The sequence below is a fragment of the Lolium rigidum genome, chromosome 4 (genome assembly GCF_022539505.1).
Source record: "Lolium rigidum isolate FL_2022 chromosome 4, APGP_CSIRO_Lrig_0.1, whole genome shotgun sequence".
Lineage (NCBI taxonomy): Eukaryota > Viridiplantae > Streptophyta > Magnoliopsida > Poales > Poaceae > Lolium > Lolium rigidum.
In genome coordinates this window covers 180,602,197-180,613,176 of record NC_061511.1, presented here as the reverse complement: position 1 = coordinate 180,613,176, position 10,980 = coordinate 180,602,197, and the positions used below count along the sequence as shown (strand labels likewise).

The 10,980-nt window shown below is 40.7% G+C and overlaps 1 protein-coding gene and 2 non-coding genes across 3 annotated transcripts; all 3 read left to right on the top strand.

The window, feature by feature from the left end:
• The first annotated feature begins 4,047 nt into the window (after positions 1-4,047).
• On the top strand, positions 4,048-4,121 carry TRNAI-UAU. Its single transcript has one exon. It is a non-coding gene; the product is annotated as a tRNA-Ile (tRNA).
• An 80-nt stretch (positions 4,122-4,201) lies between these two features.
• TRNAI-UAU lies at positions 4,202-4,275 on the top strand. Its single transcript has one exon. It is a non-coding gene; the product is annotated as a tRNA-Ile (tRNA).
• A 1,606-nt stretch (positions 4,276-5,881) lies between these two features.
• Positions 5,882-8,394, top strand: LOC124646529. The gene is made up of 3 exons (XM_047186632.1): positions 5,882-6,155; positions 6,764-6,909; positions 7,595-8,394. The coding sequence occupies exons 1-3, from the start codon at positions 5,918-5,920 to the stop codon at positions 8,279-8,281; spliced, it is 1,071 nt and encodes a 356-aa protein (XP_047042588.1). The 5' UTR covers positions 5,882-5,917; the 3' UTR covers positions 8,282-8,394.
• Positions 8,395-10,980: the final 2,586 nt, after the last annotated feature.

Sequence of the window (10,980 nt, the reverse complement as noted above, 5' to 3'; positions counted from 1 at the left end):
TTTATGACTGATGAATTATATAGTCTATGTGTATATTTTGGTGTGAGCGTTATTCTCCATTGTGGCATTATTAAATATATTGGTAGAGACTCCAAAGTTTGCGGCTTAACAAATATCTCGACAGGAGTTTGCACGTAGTGTGTGATTAAGTAGCCAAATTTATAGAAAATTCTAGACCATATAATTGAATAGTTGGCATGATTATATTTTCTCTGGTTAAATGTGTCTATAAATTTATAGCGAGTCGTGTAATAAGTTCTAACATGTCTTTGAGCTCTGCCCATGAATCTACAAGTAAGATAACAATATTGTGGGTTCTACTAATTTTACATCCATAGTTTATATTATTTTATATATTCACCGTAATGCACTAGATATCATAAGGTGTATACAAATTATCCTCTTAGTTTCAAAAGAAATCCCGTGCATGAAATTAAACATGGAAAATATATCTAACATGACTTTTAGTACAAAATGTAAGGCATCAATTTATACGAGAGACTAGCAATGAAACTGAAGTCGTAACCACATATATTAATGAATTGTTTCTGTGTGGTACACGCTATTGGTACCAGCATTTGCAATTGATCGCCAAAATTTAGGCTGACTTTAGTTTAGTAAAAGTCCATTAAACGCGTGCATGATGGATATTAATACATGGATTAGTAGTATACTTTAGCATTTGAGTCCCACCTCCTCTCGAGGGTTAGGGCGGTCTTCATGTCCGCTCATCCTAGACCGGCTTAGAGCAATGGTAGAGATCATCAAGATAAGGAAGGCCAAGGTGTTGGACATGTTGAATGCGCACCAAAAGCATGACTTTGATAAATATATGTTCCCCTTAGATCATTTTCATATTCAACTAAATAACCTTCAAGTACAACAGAAGTTGTGCCAAATTCCACTCATGATATTAGATAACAACCAAAGTTTGTCGAGTCTTTTAGCATTTCCACACTTCCATCATTTCGTGCAATATTATGTTGTATCTTCGAGGTGATCCTTGGAATGGATGATAGCATTCATTGCACCAACTTGTATGAGTTCAAGGCATATATGTGCTTACCTATTGCGCAAAAACGGAACATGTGTAACCTAAATGGAGAAAAACTCAATTGTTTTTGGTGTCCCCAATTCAAAATAAATTGAGTCTATGGATTACCTAGATATGACACAATCCTCATTCGAGAATCTTTTATTGGTTTACCTAGATATGACACAATCTTCCTTCAAGAATCTTGTATTGTTTTATATCTAGCAGAGTCTCTCCTTTTTGTTTATTCAATTTATTTTAACTTGTGGATTCCCTGCTAGGGCCCAAAGACTCTCCATCTCAACAACCACATGAAGTAATATTTTGAAATAACCATCTCTCATATATATAGTTTGTGACAGTGAGGGATTTCAGCAGGTATCCCAGATTACCTTCAGTTGCTTCCTTGACAATGATACGAAGGAATTAATTTCCCTTGGTATCACCCAAGTTGCTGCTACTAGGACAAACTAACACATGTCAATACTCAAGTAAGCAATGTGGACAAATATATGTATGTGGAAAAACCAAGCATCGCCTTGATACAAGGCATGCTCATTGGCTTCCAATACTTGCTTAGAAATGATTGATGGCCCAAATACATATGTTAGAGCCATATGTGGCTCTCGTGTGGGGTCACCGGACCATGGTTCCAACAGATAATTTTTAAAAAGTTAACCATTTTTAAAGATGTATATATTTAATTTAGTCATGTCTAACATTTAAACCATATTCTTCGGTGATTTTTAGGTCGATTTGATGTGCGTGTGATAGTAGTATGTTGTGAGGGACATACCCCCATGCTAACCACACACAATTCACGAAAGTACTTATGTTCAATTCACAATATACTAGCATACAAATAAATAAAACATCATCTATATAAACTTCAAATTATTTTTAAATTACACTCTCTACTTAATAACAAACAATACAACATCATAAGCGGATTCTTCAAATGATTTTTCGAGCATTGATTTGATCTGCGAGCGATAAGTATGGTGGGAGGGCCATGTCCCCCATGGTCAGCACAAACAATTCACAAAAATATTTATGTTCAATTTATTCTATTGTAACATAAATAGATAATACACCGTATATATCATCCGTAACTTTTTTTCTTCCAAATATGGCCTCTTATTAATAAAATCTTTCACCCATCGCTACTTATAGTGGCGGCAAAGTGCAATGGTATGCTCGTAGCCATCTTCTATTGTTCTAGATGAAGAGGAGTCTCTCCTTTTTGTTTGTTAATTATTTTTACTTGTGGATTGAAGACCTTCTCGACAAACAATACAACTTCATATCCCAATTCTTCTAATGATCTTCGAAGGGTGCGGAAAAAGTATGGTGGGAGGATCGGAGGACCATGGCCCCTATAGTCACCCCCAAATAATTCACAAAAAGTAGTAATCTACAATTTAGTCTATCCTAACATATAAATAAACAAAACGCCATCCATATCAACCGCAACTATATTTTTCAGTATGACATCTACTCAACACAAATCTTTTATCCTCCACTAGTTAGAGTTGCGGCAAAGTGAACATGCGTAGTCCCATTTTCATCCCGTTATGTGGTAAGGTCCTTATTATGTGGACATAGGCTATCCTTATTCTCTTTTACCAACTTCTTTGTAGTATATTAAGCACCGTCTTTCTGCGATACCGATCAAGGTGATAAAAGGTGAGCATGCATATAAAGGACTTAATAATAATCCATAGCAATATTACGACAAATACGTTTGAATTGAAGAATAAAAAAGCAATTGTCAATGGATGTATCTATAGGTGTATCTGAATCTTGATTGCATCTCAAATTTATCATGCGCTTATATCGTGTACACAAATAACAAATGAGCTCCCAAATACATGCCACTGTGATTAATGAACTAGTCTTGTGTGCGCACAAGCAGAAAAAAAAATGCAAATTTTGGAACATAATTGGCTAGTCATTGATATTAGAAAATTATTTAAATATTTTTATAGTTTGTGCAGTTTCTCTGAGGTTAAAGGGTAAAAAAAAACCATGATTCACTCTAGGTGAATAACTTGGAAACATATGCTAGAGATGTTTCTTATATGAGCCCTATGTTAGCAGTTACAATTTTCTGAACCTTTTTACTCCAACAACATTATGAGTGAAATTTAAGGTTTGATATTTTATATATTTTCCACCCATATGACTCTACAATATGATCATAATTTCATAAGTTGAAGTTCAAAATTGTGACGGTATTCCAGCTCTGCTGGGTGAGGACTTCTTCTCCTAGTACCGTGAGATTTTTTTTTCTGTAAGAAGTTCCACTAAGCTAGCTATCTCGCAGGCACCTAGACAAGATCCAAAACTATATGAGCGGGCAAGGAATATCTAATGTAAGATGAAACTGCAAATTAATCTTTTTTAATAACAGGCAAGACTTGCCCAACTTTAAATTAATAAAACCACACGGTATAGGTTTAGATTACACACTGCTGGGCATACAGCTTCACCAAACAACTAGAGTAGGATCAAGTTCAACAAAAACGCAAGGTAGCATCCGAGCCAGACACAAGGAGATACAGATGAAAAAGGAAGGCTTCTCCGCAGACGCCGATCCCGCATCAAGGCACATGTCCTCAGATACGTTTGGGACCTTCTTAGTGAAGAACGATGTGCTAAAACAGGGCGATCCATCGACCATGTGTGTTTGATTGATGTACTATCTCTTCAATCTGCAATGCACAGAATGAAGGTCTCTGATCTGAAAGATTGAGGCAGCTTTATTTATTCTATACAGCTCAAATACTACTGTAGTTTGCTTTAGTCGCTGAACTAAGATTGACGCGCGTACTGCATGCACGGCCTCTGTCAAGACAAACGATGCTCACGCGTTTATCACGGGATAACGGAATCCGACTCGCTTGTATGGCTTGGAACTTGGTGGATCATGCATGGGCGACCGGGTACGGCGATTAGAGGTAGAGCGTTACACAAGAAAATAAATAAAAGCACAACAAAATGAAAACGCAATTGCCCCCGTAGCTCAGTTGGTTAGAGCGTTGGTCTTATGAGCCGAAGGTCGCGGGTTCGAGCCCCGCCGGGAGCACATTAATTTTTAAAATTATTGTTGCTTAACAATTTACATTACGTTTTTTTATAGAGACTCTTTTACTTTTCAGCATATTAGCCCCCGTAGCTCAGTTGGTTAGAGCGTTGGTCTTATGAGCCGAAGGTCGCGGGTTCGAGCCCCGCCGGGAGCACTTTTTTGTTTAATTTTTTCGTCTTTTTCCATTTAAGAAATTTATTTATGTCTGGTCTAATATTTATTTATGCCTTTCATATAAATTTTCCGTGAGAAAAGCACCTTTTAAATTATTTTAACTTTTATGGAAGAAACGTTTGCCTTTCATGCGCTTTTCAGTGAGAAAAAGTAGCTATGTTTTTATTCTCTTTCTACATAACAATACTCTGTATTTATTGTCTACTTTATGTGCAAAAGCAGCTTTTCAGTAAAATGGTATTTGTTCCTTTATCATATATTTTTCTTTCTCATGCTATCCATTTTGCTTTTGCACATCTTCTCTAGTGGAAGGGTACTAGGATACATTAAGGCAATCTTTTAGCAGGCTAGTTAATGAGCATGCATATCCTTATGAATGTCATATTATGTCTTAAAGTATTTTTCCAGCATGAGAGTTGTTATGATTGCTCGGTTGTATCATTCACATCTATTCCCACAACTTGGTATGGAATATGTTGCATGAATTTCTTTAGAAAGTCTAGCTTCGATATATGCGCACACAGTTTTCACATTCGTACAGGTACATCTGAACTCGATATATTTGTGTTATCAAAGTATAAAATATTGTAATGCCTAATGAACCCGAAGGGTCCAAAAGTTGTTGACTTATAATTTAAATGGAGAACACCTCCAAATAATAGAAACTACAACACATCCCTTAACATTTTACAGAGAGAATCCTCCAAAGAAATCGCAAAATGTCATTGGGTCCTTCTCCACCATTGTTGTAGACGAGCTCGACTTTGCGGCCACTTACGTCATTGCTAAGGACGACACCACTTGGAGACGGACATGCGTTGACTGCCATAGCTTTGGCACGCTAACCACAAGGGAGAAGATGAGATGGTAATATCACAAGGTCGGTACTAGAAATTGTAGCGGCCACCTAACAGCCATTAGAGCCAACAGTCGGATGACCACACGCCGTCCCGGAGGTGCTGCAGAGGATACGCTCCATTAGTTCTCCATGGGTGTAGCCAAGACAAAGCTCCTTGCTTCCCGGCACCAGCACGTAGGAGAGACCATCGTCGCCTTCGTCGTCCATCACCGATGGCCTCCAAATGGCAATAGCGCACCACATCGGCTAGATCTAGGTTGACACCATATTTATTGAAGAGGACCCCGCAAGATACGCCTCCAGAGCCCGATCTCCACCGCCGAAGACCCCCACTATCACTCAACACCGCGCGGCAGCGCTGAGAGGAGAAATCCCCATGACATGACGCCAAACGCCACCAACTACAAAACCTAGCCCTCCAACTATTTATAGGAGGCTACACCCATCTCTTCCATCTCTTCCGGCCGACGAGGCCGCCAGAAAAAAGGAGGAGAAAAACGAGGGTGGCGAGACAGTCTCAAGGGAGAGAGAGGAGAGGGGTATGAATGTATGATGGCCTCCATGTAGAGTACATTGTAGTTTTGCAGACTTGGAGCATGATCTTTTTGGAAAGAAGATGAAAGGCGCTTTCTACCCTTACAAAATCCGCCTTCTGAAACCAAGAAACATTCACTTCTTCCACTCGGTCAGCCTCCTGCTCGTGCGGTTCACCATTTCCGCATTCCACTCCGACCCGGCGGAGGCACCGCTCCCTCCCACAGACATGTGGGCCCTCAACATGAAGGCCGGCGGGCCGTGCCTGACGCCGACTCGCCCCGCCCCCGCGGCTCGGGCCGGGGCGCCCCTCGCCGCCGCCGGCAAGACGGGCCCGTGGTCCTCGTGCCGGAGGCGTGGCCCGGCGGCAAGGCCGCTCGTGGCGGTGCGCGCGTTGGGGAGGAGAGGCGACGTCGGGGCCGGCGGCAGCGAGGACGAGGAAGCCAAGAGCAAGGCATCATCGTCAGGTGAGGCGCTTCCCGCTGAGTATCTGATGTTCTCGATGCGAACTGGCGCAGCTAGAGCCGGAATTGTGTGGTCTTCGCGCGATTAGGATGTGGAAACGATCGAACCATTTTCGTACGAGTAGATTTGTTGCGGTTGGGGGTTTCAAGTCGATTTGGGTCTAGCAGGCAAATATGGAAGATTAGGCACTGGCTGTTGTTGATACTAGTGGCTTCAGATGGCAATTCCTAACGAGTGTTAATTTTTGTGTAACTAGTGGATGGACGTTGTAATCATTGTGCTTCCCTGTGGGTGGTTTCGTCTTTGCAGTTGTGGAATTGAGCTACTAGTTAAGTTGTGTGGTGGGGTGATGTAGTTTGGATGGATTTTCCCCAATTACAATGTTATATTCTGCATTTACTTCGATAGCTGGGCTACTTTGATTGAACATAATGGAAGAATATCATTAGGTGCTAAGTTTCAAGCGAAACCTGTGGATAGGGGAACTTCAGGTTCTCTAGTATCGCCTATATAAATCAGTGTTTACTCATGGTGTGATATATTTATGTTGTAGCGAAAAGCATGAACCAGAACGATGGCTTGGCCTCAGTTGTGTGACTTTCTCATGCAGGAAGTGGCGATGCATCTGTTCCAACAGGAGATAGCTCTGATGGATTGAACGAACCACCAGATGAATCAAATTCCACTGAGCCTATTAATATTTCAAACAGCAATTACTGGAGAGATGTCAGAGCAAACCTTGTGCGACGGGAACAGGTGAGGGCGGCACATCTGTAGTGACAATCCGTAGTGCTCATAGCTTTTATTTAGGTTCTAATTATCTACAGTTCGACATGAATTTAGGTCATCCAGAAATTCATTATCAATTCCTGACATTACATATCTGTCAAGAAAATTGGTAATAATGCGTCAATCTTAGCTAGTTTCACTGGTTGTATATGATAATGTATAAATATATTATGGCTCCTGCTAATGCTATAGTGTTTTTTTTTAAAACAAGCTAATGCTATAGTGATATACTATACTATAGCATATTCAAAAGAAGATACAAGTGCACAATGTCTCCAATGGGGTGTTACATTAGAACATGACTTATCGTAGAAATTTATGCTTTCCCTTATTTCTTGTTATTTTGGCATTCAAATGTAGGCTCCAAAAAACTCTTCGTGCAAAAAATGTTAATAGCATTCTGCAAATGAATCCTCTCTCGTAGCTTATGCAGTTCTCTATACATCAAAATTTTCATTAGATAAGCTGTTGTTTCTCAAACCTTATTACATTGTAAATATTCCTTCAGGTGAGTTCTGAATTTTTATTAGCACAGAGCTAAAGTTCTTCAAAAGAAACGAGAAGCAAAGCCAGTACTTTCTAACCAACTCTGGTTATATCATACTACTTGTCCATTTCTTTTCTGCTTTACCATTTTAAATCCTTGGATCAGGAGCTATTGGTAGATCCAAGTGTTCCTGGAGAGTCGAAGGCGTCCTCTGGAGAACCAGTACACGAGCTTCCTCAGAAATGGGCTCACCCTATTACAATGCCGGAGGCAGGGTGTGTCCTGGTAGCAACCGAGGTGCTCGATGATGACAGCATCTTCGAAAGAACAGTGATTCTCCTCCTCAGACTTGGGACCAGAGGTACCTTTGATGGTCCATTTGGAGTCATCCTGAACCGTCCACTTTATACAAAGATTAAGAATGTGAATCCATCATCATTCCGAGACCAAACAACCCCTTTCGGCGACTGCGCCCTCTTCTTCGGAGGCCCCGTTGACATGAGCATGTTCTTGGTACGTACCAAAGACAGCTCACGCCTCAAGGGGTTTGAGGAGGTGATACCAGGCATCTGCTTCGGCTTTCGAACTGAGCTGGAGAAGGCTGGTGTTCTGATGAAGAGCGGTGCGATTAGAACCGAGGACCTGAGATTCTTTGTGGGGCATGCAGCCTGGGATTATGAACAGCTGTTAAGCGAGATCAGGGCGGGATACTGGGCTGTTGCTTCCTGTAGCACAGAACTGATCAGTGATGCGGTGTCAACCGATCCTTCTTGCCTCTGGACCGAGATACTGCAGCTGATGGGAGGGGATTACTCTGAGCTCAGCCAGAAACCGAAGCAGGACAGCGCGTAGATGTTGCTCCATGCACAACTGCAACAGCAGTGCTGTTGCCAACCTGTACATAATTGGAAACAATGTACATCTCATTTATGGTGTAAATGTATGGTTTGTTCTTACTTAAATAATCTGCAGATGACAGTACTGTATAGGCAGGCCTAAAAGCAATTTTTGGATACAGTTGAAGCTGTAGTACCAGTTTCTAAATTCTTCGCCGTGAGCTCTTGCCTCTTGGACAGTCCCTGGAAGGCATTCTTGCAGTTGCCAGATCCTTTGTACTTACTGTGGATCAGATGGATTAGTAGTTTAGTACTCAAGCATGATCTACTTTTTCCCACTCTCCACTGTGGCACGGTCCAAATCCATGAGCATTTCGTGGACTGGAATAACCTTGGTTTCTGGAACCTTCTGCTGTGTCAAACAGAAGGTCAAAGGATATGTCATTTTGGCTGGCAAGACTACATTCAGCAGAGATAAAAGGTTTAACAGTTTTCTGGTCAACTTTGGTTTGACTGATAAATTAACTAATCCACTGAATCTATGCATCTAATGAGCGACTCCGCGTGCCGGCGTGCGTCTGGTTCATGAACTTGCTGACTCCCAGCGAGCCTGTGAAAAGATTGCAGTAGTCCGGAACAGGGAGATGAAAAAGATCATCTGTACGTGGGGCAGTTGCATTTGGACGGCCAAGTCTGAAATAGAACCATGGGCTTCAGAACCTGGAGTTGGTGTAATACAGGCGTGATAATTTTCCACCTAAGTGCTCATGTATCATGATCCCTTTTCTTTTCAGCTTAGCAGGTTACATATACTGCCTATCTTAAACTAAAATGTGACACTTATTTTGAAAGGGGGGAGTATATACCAGAGAGGGAACAGCAGGTCCACACATTTTCTTTTCTAGTGCGTGTCCCTGTAGGAAATGATCATGCTGGATGGAGCACTGATCACTCCACTCCCTGTTTTTCTTTTATTTACGGTCATTTCAAGTTGGAACGGAAAAAGAAAAGTGTGAACACGCATTGACGTGCACACCACCACAGATGCACACCACATGGACACAACCGCATACCCTGTAATCCCTAATCACACGCTGCAAGTTTTAACGCCATTGACCATGTGTTACATGCGTATTGTAAGATCTTCTTCGGGCACTCCTCCGGTCAAGTAGTCAATATGCGAGTGCACTTCATCCCACTGCTTTCCTCTAGCTCTACGTAAAGGGTCATGTGGATATTTTTCGGAATGCGAATATTCAGCAAGTAGTTACACCTGCACCCATTATTGTATGATGCACTTGCGAGCTTTCAAAAAATGTGAAATAAATCATGGACATTGGTACGATGTACGTGCTCATTTACAAAAGTTTGATTAAAATATGACCATATGTGATTTGTGCAAAAAAAAGAGAAAAAGGCTAAGTCAGTATCATGTGTTATTCACACACAATCTTTTTGTGCAGGCCACAAATTGTGATATTTTGGGACCAGAATTGTAGATTCACTAGATACAACATAAACAATGGTCATCAATTATTTCACTTTTTTTAATACTTGGAAATGCGACATAGGGCGTGGGGCCCAACTAGTTGCAAACTTTAGTTTCCCTGTTTATCGATGTCTTAAGCAACTTTCGCTGGCCCACATTTTCAAATATCTGATGAAAACCCATCCTCAATGAAACACATGGACAGCAAGTTATGGACCTTAGGATCAAAATATGTTTAGACAAGATCATTATATCTTGTTTATCATATATCATTGGTGTATTTAGAACCCTCTAATTTGTTGAAATCAACCCACAATCCACCTACCATCCTTCCATTTTACCTCAATCCGCCCGGCTCTTGACCATGTTGGGTGTTTTTCGCGAGTTCATGTTTTTTCTACAATTTGCCAAAGCCAGGTAGTATGGCTAAGAGACCTAGGCAAATGCGCGTGAATGGTACATACTTTGATTTGGTGGTGATACTCCGACTTCTAAGCTCTGGTTGAAAACCCATGTCATTAACATGTGTATCAAACTCGATGATGGCAAACACGACGTTTCTACCATGCATGTTAGGGGTGGTGTGCATGTTTTGCACGTCAATTTGGTTCTTTGCGATGCATGCTAGACCAGTTCACCAAGTTTCATTGTCTTTGAGACACAAGCACGGAAACTACATATATTAAACGTGCAATGAAAAGAAATTATAAAACAGTACACGTTAGATAGCATGCATCGTAAAAACATGGATTTTTCTTGGCTGATATTTGTGAACAATCAGGTTAACTGGGTTTCTTGGTACCCGGCGGTATAAGAGAATATCGTTATCGATTTTTTTATAATTTACTTACATTTTGAGAATTTTGACAAATTCTAGATGTATTTCAAATGTATTTGAAAAATCCCGCACCATATTTGGATGGTATTACTTGTATTTTCCAAAGCATCATTTGAAGTTTGCTAGAACCTGCTCTCACTTGTGTGCGTTGTTTTGAGAACCATTCTCTCAAGTCTATTTTTTGTCGAATAAGGGAACCAAGTTGATGTTGTTTTGGTTCAATTTATAATAATACTTTGATAGTATGTGTCCTCTTCGTATCAACATTGTGTTGTTGCTGATATCATCTTGATGAGAAGGAGTACTATACCACTGCTCTATTAGCAGGCGTATACTATGCTGAATCTTTGTACTGGTCTCTACAAATTTCGACGATGATCAAGATTGA

Excerpts from the sequence above, each read along its gene's own strand:
- LOC124646529 (XM_047186632.1), top strand. The coding sequence starts at position 5,918 with ATGTGGGCCCTCAACATGAAGGCCGGCGGGCCGTGCCTGACGCCGACT. Across the intron at positions 6,156-6,763 it reads GAGCAAGGCATCATCGTCAG|GAAGTGGCGATGCATCTGTT; the intron begins GTGAGGCGCTTC and ends TTTCTCATGCAG. Across the intron at positions 6,910-7,594 it reads ACCTTGTGCGACGGGAACAG|GAGCTATTGGTAGATCCAAG; the intron begins GTGAGGGCGGCA and ends TCCTTGGATCAG.